This window comes from Solenopsis invicta, chromosome 3, assembly GCF_016802725.1.
Source record: "Solenopsis invicta isolate M01_SB chromosome 3, UNIL_Sinv_3.0, whole genome shotgun sequence".
In the NCBI taxonomy this organism is placed as follows: Eukaryota; Metazoa; Arthropoda; class Insecta; order Hymenoptera; family Formicidae; genus Solenopsis; species Solenopsis invicta.
In genome coordinates this window covers 30,411,488-30,424,575 of record NC_052666.1, presented here as the reverse complement: position 1 = coordinate 30,424,575, position 13,088 = coordinate 30,411,488, and the positions used below count along the sequence as shown (strand labels likewise).

General features: G+C 28.6%; 2 protein-coding genes across 6 annotated transcripts in view; one reads left to right on the top strand and one right to left on the bottom strand.

The window, feature by feature from the left end:
* LOC105204568 (PDF receptor) overlaps positions 1 to 2,802 on the top strand; it is a 30,480-nt gene extending 27,678 nt beyond the window's left edge. For 4 of the 5 annotated variants that reach the window (XM_039446495.1, XM_039446492.1, XM_039446493.1 and 1 more), the window contains 3 exons: positions 657 to 750; positions 1,710 to 1,756; positions 2,239 to 2,802. In XM_039446495.1, coding sequence (XP_039302429.1) covers positions 657 to 750; positions 1,710 to 1,756; positions 2,239 to 2,399 — 302 coding nt within the window. In that variant the 3' untranslated portion in view covers positions 2,400 to 2,802. The remainder of the gene's footprint in view (positions 1 to 656; positions 751 to 1,709; positions 1,757 to 2,238) is intronic. The other variant, XM_039446494.1, reaches the window with a different exon arrangement.
* A 2,548-nt stretch (positions 2,803 to 5,350) lies between these two features.
* LOC105204567 (45 kDa calcium-binding protein) lies at positions 5,351 to 12,037 on the bottom strand. The gene is made up of 5 exons (XM_011173693.3): positions 11,458 to 12,037; positions 8,400 to 8,880; positions 6,408 to 6,671; positions 6,139 to 6,320; positions 5,351 to 5,785 (listed from the first exon to the last, which is right to left on the bottom strand). Exons 1-5 carry the CDS (start codon positions 11,473 to 11,475, stop codon positions 5,606 to 5,608), a joined length of 1,125 nt encoding a protein of 374 aa, XP_011171995.1. The 5' UTR covers positions 11,476 to 12,037; the 3' UTR covers positions 5,351 to 5,605.
* Positions 12,038 to 13,088: the final 1,051 nt, after the last annotated feature.

Sequence of the window (13,088 nt, the reverse complement as noted above, 5' to 3'; positions counted from 1 at the left end):
GCAAGAAATGTATTTTATATCTTAAATGTACTTACGGAGAAAAAACTGTTTTACTAAAGTGTGTAAAATTTTAGCTAGATATTGATCTGAAAATATAATTTTGTTAGATTATCGAAATAATTAGTAATAGTAACTTAAGCTGGTTACTAGAATATTAAAACTTTTTACAACGTTGCCCATCATGCTTACTCGTTTTACGTATAATATTTTGACGTAATATTTTGACGGATCAACAAAACTGTATTCCGATCTTTATTTAATTAAATTCTTAGACACACCTACAAAACTGTTTTTTCCATGTACAAATTCTTTTTCTAAATTTTTTCTTAAATTTTGCAGGAAGCTTAATTAATGTAAAATTTATATAGAATGAACAATTTTACTGTATCTAAAAATTTAGTTAGATACAGATCTGAAAATAATTTTAGATTGGACCAAAATAATTGTATGTGGAGCACTCAAGCCATACTTTGTTGAAAAAAATTGATGTTCTGAACCTGTTGAACGTCCAATATATTGTATAATAATTATTTTAATTTTATAAGTTCAATATAATCTGTTTTTTCAGATCTGTATTTTAGTAAAATCTTTCTTTCTGTATAGCTTAACTGTAGAATAAAAGCACTGTTTTCAATACTCTCCGTGTGTTCGCACAGTGAATGAGATAGAAAAGAAAAAAACGAGACTTACGGGGTGGATGAGACTGTGCTGTCGTGGCGGAAATATCCCGCCACCAGATCGGCCTATTAGGTGAGTAGAAAGGTACCTAATACGAGATAACTATTTTTATTAAAGGCTTGTAATTTATATAATTTGTAATCTTGACTCCTATTTTTATGTCCAAATTATGGAAAATTTATTTAAATTGTATCGCTAAAGTTAGTAATCGATAACAGCTATACTTTGTTGTGGGTAAAATTTGTTATTAAAATTGGCGATTTTGCAAGTTCAAAGAAAGAGTTTTTAATATGAAATACAAGGATTTCATTATACAAAGTGGGTTTTATCAACTTGTCTTACTTGGACCAAATTAGACTTCAGGTTCAAAGTCTAGTTAAACAACCAGACAGCTCTTTTGACATAAAAAACTTTTGTACTTAACATTTTCCTCCTAAATCTTTTCGAAATATTTTAGAGTCTCAGTACTAATGCTGAAGATCATAACTTTCATCGGAAAGTCTTCAATAAAAAATAACTTGATTAGTGTTTTGAAACGTTTTCGAATTCAGCTATAAAAATATGTAATAAAAAATGGAGATTTTTTATATATATTATATAACGAGTTCAACGTCTAGCGATTTTACAATCACCAAATTACAATTAAACATATCATTACTTCCCGTATTTTTTTATTAATACGACCTTATTCTATCGCTGCATGCAGAGCTTATTACCAAATATTTATTTATTATCTAATAAAAAATATTTAAAAACTTACCTTAATAAAACTTGACAACATCCAATTTCACAAATCTTTCTTTTTAACGACTGAATAAATGATCTAATAATGAATTTTTTATTAAATAAACTTTACCTCAAAAATACTAAGTTCATGATGGAACTAACCACACTTATTTAACAAAAATTTTACTATCTCGTATTAGGAACTTATCTCATAAAAAGCGAGTTTATCCAAATAATCGAGAAAGGTTTTTCGATCTGGTTTGTTCTCCAAATATCTCCTGATATTATTCTACATTATGTTACAGAATAGAAGAGCAGAGAGATGAAAAGATTGAATGCATATTTTCTCAAGGTAATTAGATACATTTTTATGTTTTAATTAATGAAATAAAAAGTCATAAATAGTCATAAAAAGTCATAAAAAGTCAGAAATAAGAACCGACACAAAAGCATCATGTGTAAAAATATAATATTTTATTATTAATAAATCAAACGTTTTAATCCTAATTCGGGTCTTTTTTAATTCACTTTTCAGAAAGTTTAAAAAAAACCCAAATTAAGATCTTTTCCAAAAAAATGTTTAATTTATTGATAATAAAATATAGTATTAATATACATGACACAACAAAACGTTCTAATCTATTGTTTAATTTTTCCGCAAGTGATTATTTATAGACGGTTCTTGATTTGTAAAATGTTTTTGTTTAAAATTACATTGTACGCTGCAAAATGCAATTTTTAAATTAATTTTTTCTTAGTTAAAGCTAATTTTTTCAGCTAATTCCCTAAAGAAATAGTCGGATAATTTCTACAAAAAGCGACTCTACGTTTCAGGGCGGCAATCTAATCCTAGCAAGCGCATGAATTTCTCTACGTCCGGCAAACAGTCTTGCAGTAAAATAATTCCTTCAATTGTGGAATTGCCGATGCTTCATTCGGACATTTCGGATTTTCCTTTAACGCAAGTAGGCACAGCGCGCATTACGTCACAGTGACCGAAATAGAATTTTCTCATAAGAAATCTGACTGTACATTAAGTCTTAGAGATCCTTCGATAAAAGCGACAAAGTAGATTAAAAATGGCGGATAGAATATAATATTTTCTTTCTTTCTCTCATAATTGCATTCGTAAAAAGAATGTTGAAACGATGATATTACACCATAATGTTATACGTAATAAAAAATTCAAACACGCATTAAAAATTAATGAAAATACGTTAACATATGTATATTTGAATTCTGTAAAAGAAATTACAGTTCTGTCAAACCAATACGAAATATAATTTATTTAACAAAATGTTTGTCGGTAATACGTATAACTCCAACATCACCTTAAATTACTTTGCGGGATGTTTGTATGTATCTCTTATTATAAAATAAATTGCGTTTAAAATTGAATTGAGTTGAATTTCATTGTGTGTAGATGTGAAGTTTTATATCATAAAGAGATGCAAGTGTGCGAGATTATTTTCTCGCACACTCTCATTAATATCATGTTGATGTTACGACTTAATTATTCATCTACTTATCTTACAACATAATAAAATGTCACACTGTTTTCTTTTCTAATCATTCTTGCGTAAGGACATAGTTTTAATTTTAAATTTCAAAGAAACAATTTTTTTGGCATTTTTAACAGTTTGAAGAGAGAACGAATTAAAAGTAAAACAGTTGCAAAAGTTTTTATTAAAGTATAAACAATTTGCAAAATTTTAAATGCACTTTCTTTAACAACAGAGGAAGAGGTGATATTCGTATTATGAGTTATGTAGGTGTAGTGAGCAACGTATTATCTCTATTATCTCTATTTATTAGATGACAAACTTTGACATATTTTTTTACAAGAAAGTAAATATTTCTATGAAAAAAATGAAGTTATTTCTACAAATTTCTATTTTTAGTAGAACTTTATATTTATTCTATATAAATGTTTGAGCTATTTAGAAATGTGTAGAATGTTGTAGTTTGTAGTTTAAGAGAGATTTATCGAATTATTCGTAAAAGTAGCAGGAATGATACACTACAAAAATAGAAAAATTTAGAAAAGTGTTCTAATCCTAATATTTTCAGATAGCATTTCTCAAATTTATATTGAATTTTGTAAAAATTTTCCCGAGTAGTTTGCCAAAAAATACCAAAAAATTCCATGGCCAATAAAAAACAAAAAAATTATTTTAAAAATGTATTCAGTATGTTTCTTCAATATAATCTATTTCAAATTAAACAATCTTGTGCCAACGTCTTTTTTATTTCTAGAACAGTCTCTCTATGTATATTAAATATCTAAACTTATTAGATTAGTTAACAAGTCTTTTTCGAGCTTGTTAAGTTGAAAAGGTGAAAGGATGAAATGCAACACGAGCGATTAGTTTCTAAACAAGTTTTATTGTGCCAGATCACAATATAGAAAAAACGCGCTAGCGTACAAAATTCTCTTCGAAGGAACATTGATTTCCATCCATAAAATTGTAATACGAAATTTTGCTCCTAAACGAGAGATTAAGCCGTAAGTCGTTACGAAATACGCTTCGTTGATAGTAAGCAACGAATTGTATTCGAGTTAGCCAGGTTCTTAAAGACGCCTCCATCAAAGCAAGCGTTTATGTTTCACATTTTGGTCGTAATATGTTCAATACGTCGCCAACTTCCGCGTTTCAGTTTCATAAAAATTTTCGGCAATTTCTCACTCTCAAAGACATTCAGTGTACATATGTTTCATGTTAAATATTACATTAATGTCGTAACATTATATTATCATTTTATCATATAACGTATGAACATATTGATATATTTATAAATATTAATTACTTCTTTTAATATCACAAATTAAATAGTTATATATGTTAAGTTATATTATATATTTCTAATATATATATATATATATATATATATATATATATATATATATATATATATATATATATAATCTTCTTCTTGCACCACATTTAAACGATATCTTTAGACCGATATAATTTAAAACGGAGAATTTTTTTGCTACTCTCCGCTAATTTGGAGCCTAAATTTTCTAGGTAGTTTATGAACGAGTCACACACGAGAAGCACTGAGAAGTCGCGAGAGATCTACGAAAGGACGGATTTGCAACCCTTCATTCGTATTATCGTTCATCCAATCGGCAAACAATGATATTGATAATTCTAACCCTGTAAACAATTTGATTGAATCATTTTCTTATCTACCGTGGATTAACGTAATGCTTCTTTGCCACTACGTCATAACTGTAATAATTGTGCCTACTTAAACGATACTCTACGTCGTAAAGACTATCACAGATATGTTCTAAAAGCCTACAATTTTTATTTGCGCGACAAGTCGAATAACGTTTGTAAAGAAACTCCGATAAAGTTTGTTAGTGTGTACCCTGCATAAATCAATTAATTATCTCTGCATTGGTTAATCCCTCATTGACCATCGATGGAAAAATCATATTGTCTAATCTCTCAGTACAAATGTCGAAGAAACTTTTCTCTTCAATCCTCCTCCTTCAATCTTCAATACTTATATTTATAATTATATTCACATTCACCGAAAGAACGGATTTTTTTCTGAACATTTAGCTAACACCTGGGCTTCATAAGACCCATTTAATGTATTTTAATTTTTTTTTTAATTCTATTAAAAATAATTTTTTTAAAAACTCTATTTAATAAGGTTTTTAAAAAAATAGAGTTTCAAAACTTATTAAATAGAGTGAGAACAAAATAGATTTTAATAAATATCTTAGATACAGATTTGAAAATAATTTTGTTGTATTAAAGTCGTTGTACCAGTCGCTGAACAATTGTCAATAAATAACTGTTTAGAAAAACTATTAAAATAATAAAACTTTAAAATAATAAATTGTAAAATTAATTGATATTGTTGAGATCTAATTTTCATGAAGATTTTATTAAAATGTAATTTTTTATTTGAAAATGTAAATATATTAAGTTATTTTATGTTTGTTCATTGACTGGTCCAATGACTTATTTGTTCATTGACTGGTGCAGTTATAATATTTAAATAATTATACCGGACACTATATAACTCGGAATGTCAAAAATTATTTTTTGCAGTATCATCGTTGTACTGTCTCCTGACATCCTACAATATTTCGAAGCATCCGGTATTATTTCAAATTTATATCTGGTCTGATTTTTATATATTTCTGCAAAACCGTTCTTTTTATGCTTGTATATAGAAATTATCGAAACTCGTCGTGAAAGCTTTTCTCGGTGTCCACCATCTTGCTGTCAAGAAATAGGTCCATCTTGCTCAGAATTTCTGAAAGATCCACTTTTCCGTCTAAATTCATGTCCGATAAAGTAATCAAGTGTTGGGCTTCTTGTATAGCATGTCTGGGATTTCGTGGATCGATGTACATCTATAAAAAAAAGTTTCGGTCTTACTACAAAATTGAAAAAAATACATTTCTAGTGAATTATAAAAACGCACGAAATATATTCTATAATGTCAATTCGTTAATATTTAATTTTAATATTACAATATATTAAATTTAATATAACATTTAATATAACAATTACAAAATATGTTCAAAGGTCGAATTTTGCCAAATATTTTGCAAAAGTTACTGCCTATTTAAACGGTTTTTTCTTCATATTTGTTTAAGAAAAAGACGCTGCAAAACATTACTAACTGTTGTCCGTCGACTGTTTGTTTATTGATTCGTAGAAGCCTCCGTGTCTTTTATTAATTTATTTACGCTCTATTACTCACCAGTAATTCGGTTCGATCCGCTTTTCCGTTCTTGTTCTTGTCAATCAGATGTCGGAACTCCTTACGCCTGTCTTCACTACCTCCTATCGACTGCTGTCGATCTTCGCGTAAATCTAGACCAACTCCTTCTGATGGCAAATCCGAGAACTCGTCTTCCGTTAGCTGCTCATCGCCGTCCCGATCTAAAGAATATGCAGATGAATTATCGCGAATTTGTTAGACAAAAATAAGGTAAAAGATATACGAGTATACAGAAGACGATTACCGACCGAATTTTTCGAAGAGGTCCTCCACCATTTGCAGGAGAGCCCTGTGACTGCTTTCAGGATGCGTGAAAGCTAGAAACTCGTCGAGAGCCAACTTTTCCGGATCGTTCCTAGCTGCCTCGGCCCATCGTGCTCGATCCCTCATTATGCTCTCCTTCAGCGCTCTCGGCATCTCGCTATGCTTCTTATTGTGTGAATTTATGTAGGTTTCAGAAAAACCGTGGGTTCTCAGAAAATAAGCGTGATATTCTTCCCACGACACCTCACCTGCGACAAATGATATATTGAAAAGCAGACGATAATATTAGTTTATACATAAAAAGAACGCCTTACTAAAGCCCTTTGGTAAAAAGAAAGTTATGCACAGGTCATAGATTCGATTCAATTCAGTTCAATTCAAATTTAATTTAAAATTTAAATCTTTCAGATTCAAAAACGAATCGAATCATAAATTCAATACGATTCGTTTTTTAATCAGAAAGGTTTGAATTTGAAAATTTAATTTGAGAATTTTGAATTATTAATGATTTAATTTTGAAACGATCGCCTATTTTTATTGTTTCAATTATTACATCTCTCGCATGTACCATTTCTCATGTTTGATTGTATGTCAATTTCTGAAATTCTTATATTCTTTCTAAATCTTATAAACTATTGAAAAATTTGCGTATGTATACAAAAGACAACTGTCTTCGTAAATCTGTTGCAATATTTTATAGGTTAATGATGATTTTATAGAATTTAGAACACAATTTTAAAAAATTGCTTCATTCTTTAATTAATAAAATCTACTAAAGTACTATCATTTCAATATTAACATTATAATTTGTATGTTACGTATCCAATGTGCATTTTATATTAATATAATACCTTCACTTATTATTTGTATAATATTTATAATATAAATTTATTGTAAATTATATTTATTATATAATATCTATTTCACCGAATATATCTATTATAAATTTCTATCTATTGTTAACACATTATCTTTACATAATTATTTTTGAAAATTCTTGTGATTAATTTTCTCTAGCATATTAAAAAGGATCTTCAACGTTATTAAAAATTCTTTATTATATGTTTAAATTAACATGTAATATAAATTTGGAAAAATTTGATTTGAATTTGATTCAATTTGATGTAAAAATTCCAGATTTAATTTTATTAAAATAAGAACATGCTATCAAAGATTCTATTCAATTCGATTCAATCTTATGAATGAGATTTGATTTGAGCACTTTTAATATAACCATCAAAATAATTAATTTTTTATTGTTTTGGCACTCAAACTGTGTGCTAGAATATAAAAGTTTCTTGCAGCAAAATCGTAGTGCTAAAATATATTACACATTTATTTTATGATTGCCCAATACAATTATATTTTTAGGTCTGTATCTGATCTAATTTTAATAGTTTGACAAATTTAATTTTATCAAAATTGTTCTAGATATCAGATTTTATTTTGATTTTTGATTTTTCCGAGACTATATGCGCCGTTAAAAATTTCTCTCTTAAAATTAATATTTTTAAATAGAATAAATAGACTAACAACAAAATAAATAATATTAATAACAAGTAGTTATACATGTATAATTTTATATATATATTATTAATCAATTTATTTATCCATTAATAAATCAGCTAAATTTAAAATCAAGTGGATTAATTAAAATAGCGTGTTTCATCATATCAATTTCACACTGTACATAACAAACTCACGCGTGTATTATAACGAGAATGTGGTTTCGCTTGATATTCTGCATTAACATTTAACTCAACAAATTGAAACCAGAAATATAGAAACCTCTCATCGATTATTTCCATGTAATCTCCACGTGTCACTAATTGAAAACCATTCGACTAAAAAACGATGTTAGCAGGAAATAAAGCCATTCGTATAGATAGGGTTAATTAAAATTAATTAAGCTTGGATTGGATTTTCAATTAACGTTCGCAAACCGCACTTGCAATGAGCGATGCAATAAATGTTACCGTTTCTCGGATTGTTGTCGATCGCGGTGAACAGACCGACGTTTTCCCTCATGGCGCGCGTGATGTGCTCTGTGATCTTAGCGTGGATCCATTTTGCCAGTTCCTGAATGTCCAGCAATTGATTTTTATCGGTGTCAGCCCGTCGGAAAATGTCCTCGAGAAGGTTTCTTGGATCTTGACGATTTTCCACCTCCACGATCTCCCGCACGTTCTCGTCGTCCCCACGCGAACGATCGATTCCCGCGTCCTTGTAACCTACCGAGTTCCTTCTGCCAACTGTCACGGCCTCCAATTCAACGAACAAGCTGTCCATTGCGGCACCCTCTTTATCCCCATCACTTGGAGTCGATAAACTTTTCAGAGGCACGCTTTTGTTGTACTTGACAAATAGGAGCGATATGTAGATTACTAGCGGCACCAGGACGGTCCAGCGCAGGAATCGCAAGCATCTCAGTTCCTGCTTGCAGATCACTTTTCGCACCTGAAAGAAATTTAATCTTTATGAACTTTTTCTCTACAACTAAATTATGTTTGTATTACTAAGAAAAAAAATATATGAGTATAGGTCTGCCAGAGATAAAATTCCTGGCAAAAATTTTTTAGAATTTACTTATAACTTCTGTGTAATTTTTTAACATTTAGAATATTTCCCCAGAATTTTATAATAATTGAAACATTTTTCAGCACTACTGAGAACAGCTATATATTTTCCTAAAATTCTTTATGTATGTGAAATCTGTGAAATGTATTAAGATTTCTCATTTTATAATTTCCGCGTAAAAATTTTTAAATTTATAGAAATTTAAGATTCCTTGTTCAGAAATATTTTTAAAAAACAAAATATTTTTAAAATATTATGAGATATTACGAGAATCTTTTTTGTCAATGTTACAAATACGAAGAATTATTTAAATAAAAAAAAGTAAAAAGAAAGAGAAAATGCACTTATACAGAAACATATTGTAAGAAATTAAATAAAATTTTTAAAAATTTTGTTTTGTAGGTAAATTTTCATCCAAAGTAGTATTAATATAAAAAAATACAAGTAGTATTCTAAAATTAATTATTTTCTTGCGATTTATAAATATATTTGATTTTTATGTAAGTAAAATATGAAACAATTTTCTATAACGCATTATTATTTATAAGAAAAATAAAGAAAAAAATTTATATAAAATATATCGAAAAATACATTAACCTCATAACGCTCTGTATACTCAACAACATAATAAGTATAAAGTTATATGTGTATTTATTGTTTTAATTTTATTTTTTCTTAAATGATGTAACAATTTGTCTTAATGATGTAACAATTCTCTTATTCTTTTGTAAAATAAATAACTTTCCAATTGTATGTTAAAACTTTAAAAAGTTTCAATATACCATATAGATACAATCGTACAAATAAAATGTCACAAGAAATAAATAATGGCAATGTATAATTTATGATACTTCTATTTTATCTCTATAATATTACATAAAAGTTAATAAAAATAAACAAAACTGTAAACTTTTTAAGTTTATTTTTTTTTTTCTTAATGAACGAAGATATAATATATTCCATTTAGCTGGAAAGGTAACTATTTTTGGGATAGCCATGTTCATCGATAATATTGTTTATCGATCATTTTCAGAAAGAAAAACTATCATTAACAAGTATTATGTATCAAGTTGAATCGTTTAAAAGAAGAAATCGCGAAAAAACAATGGCATTTAAAGAAGAAAAAGTACAATACTTTTTCATTAAGACAATGCATCTTGTAACAGCTTACACATCCAAATTTGCCTTGATTAAATTGCATTTATTACGTGAGGGTTGGATTCCCATCCCTACGTATTCGTCTGATCTAGCCCCTTGCGATTTTTTTGTTTCCGAACATGAAAAAATGTCTGGGAGGAAAAAGATTTGCAACCAATGATGAAGTGATTATAAACGCCGTAAAAGAGTATTTTGCAGGATTTGATCAAGCCTGCTGCACTGAGAGAATGAAGGAACTAAGAAAGAGGTGGATAAAATGTATCAAAAAGACCATATTGAAAAATAAAACCAATTTTGCCCGAAAATATAAGTGTTTCATTGTTAGACGCCAAATTTACCTTATATACAATCCCGATAAATATAAAAAAAATGTCATTGATAACTTTATTTAAATCTTTAAAAGCATTTTTCTCAAAATGTTTTAAACAACAAAAATTAATATATCTAAAAATAATTAGACCGATTAAGTTAAAAGTTTACACAGATATTCAACATATCAATAATTTTAAGTTTTTGTCAGAATTTTTTGTAAACGTTATTTATTTTTTTATAAATTTGGAATTTAAATTACGACTTTTTATTAAATGTTCACATATTTATATTTATACGGTTACTACTTTTCAAAAAATTGTTATTTTTATAATCAAATACGTCAAAAACTAATATTTTTCATTTCTTTTAAGAAAATATTTTGATTTTTTGTTTCAAATAATAAACAATAAAGTTTCAATGATTATTATGGAAACTATTTTTAAAAAACCATATTACGGATATCAGTGCCACGTTTATAATTTTAACAATTTTGTAAATAAAAGTTATAAATAAAAGTATATATTTTTAGATGCGTACAATATTTTAAATAAAATTAATTAAAAAAGTTTTTTTTAATATTATTCTAATTTTTTTTTTATTCTAGGTACATGTAGCTCATTAAAACTTAATTTTAAAATGAATAAATAGATTTAAATAAACTTTTGCACAAATATTTGTTAAAAATTTATAAGAATATTTTACTTTATTCGTAACGTTACTTTCTTGTTAAATTTACAAATAAATATTCTAAAATACCATTTCAGGTAAGAATTAAAAGCAAGCCAAACATTAAATAACTCTTGAACCGTATAAGAGAATTGTGCCCAAATTTTACACAGATACTCAAACGTAATTCATCAAATAATAAAACAATTTGTAAAATTTTTGATAATACTTTGATATATGACACATACATTCTTATAATAGCAACGGACGCGATTTTGTGTAATATTTGATTAAAACGCCGGTAACTTCGTTGTTACTCACAAGTTGAGACAGATGCATCTCGGCCACGTAACATATACACGGTTGACGCAAGCCGCTTTCTAATTCCTTCTTCGTTGTTCGCCGTCAACCATGAACCGGCGAATTTTCTAATCTTGCCGACTCCATGCAGCGAAGAGATCGATCTGTCACTTATCCGTCGCTAGCACGCCTGCATGATCGAATTCGCTTGGCCAAGACACCTTTCGATCAATCAGCGACGGACAGAAGGGATTAATTGGGGAGAATACGAGGAAGCAGCGGGCGAGAACTGTCAATCTTCTTCTTAATCGTCCCAGGAAACCAAATCCCGAGACGCCAAGACGAAACGCCTAGTCGTGCGCCAAGTCGAACATCCTCGATAGAATAGCACCGAATTGATCGCAAGCTCGCGCACTCCTCTGTTAAATTCCGCGTAAAATTCGGAGTTGAAGCCAACTATTGCACTACTGTTAGGAAGGTAGATGCGATCCGTTAAGGACGTCACTCCGGAGTGTCTCGCGAGCGCGGACAGGCGACTTCAAGGCAGGAAAAGCAGCCGCACGCTGCCAGACAGGCCGCACGCTCACCGCGTATTGATCCACTTTCACTGTCTCGTTCTCCTTCTCTCCACACTCCGACACAATAACACAAACGGTGTTAACGTACGCTCGCCGCGTATTTAGATGTTTAATATCGAGATGCCTATATTACTTGTACTTGGTCGGCACCGATACTATTAAACATCGCATCTTAAAATTATCTATAGGAAACATTTTATTTACTACTGCAAATTCACTGAGTGGAATAAGAGAGGAATTTGACTGATTGGACCATTATAAAAAATTTTAATAAAACCACAATCGTTTTCAAATTAATGCAGATTGATTCTATAATTATTAAATATTATAATTTGAATAACATAATATTTTGAGATTAATTACTGAAAGAGAGACTTTAAAGAAAAATTTGTTATTATTAAAATGGTTATTTTTAGACATGAATTATTTTATTATTGTGTAAATATAATTATTAAAATAATTATTCTTCTTTTATTGTTTTACATTCCCTTAAATATCTATTGTTCATATGTATTTACAAAAATAAGTAATAACAATGTTATAATATCTATTTTAATCTGCTCTCTTAACATACTCGCAGAGTATCGTGCAATCTTATTGATAAATTATGCGAAAACAAAGATAAAAGTATAATGTGCAATACTCAAACATCTTTAGTATGTGCTGTGAGATACCTGTCTCCATAACATACATATAAGAATTCCTAAATGAATTAAAGGAGTATAGAATGATAAAATAATTCCGAAAATAAAATCAAATAAAAAGATTTAGATATTCTTCAACTCATAATGTTTAATAGCAAATTAGTTAACAACGCGATTACACTGAAGAAAAAGATTGTTGACTTGACCAAATTTTTTTTAGTCTGATTATTTAATTTAAATATTTTTAGTTCTTAAGTATTTAACTTATCAAAGTTCAAGTGCTTTATGCATTTAAATTAAATATGTATGCATATAATATACACATACATATGTAATAAAACAAAACCTTCTTAAAAAGAAGAAAATTCTTTAAACCAAGTGCATAAAAAAGTATCGAACGTTATATCCTTCCCAAATCGAAAACATATTT

Coding starts and splice junctions, on each gene's coding strand:
- LOC105204567 (XM_011173693.3), bottom strand. Junction 6,672..8,399: donor CGACAACAATCCGAGAAACG/GTAACATTTATT, acceptor CATTTGTCGCAG/GTGAGGTGTCGTGGGAAGAA. Junction 5,786..6,138: donor CGGATCGAACCGAATTACTG/GTGAGTAATAGA, acceptor TTTTTTTTATAG/ATGTACATCGATCCACGAAA.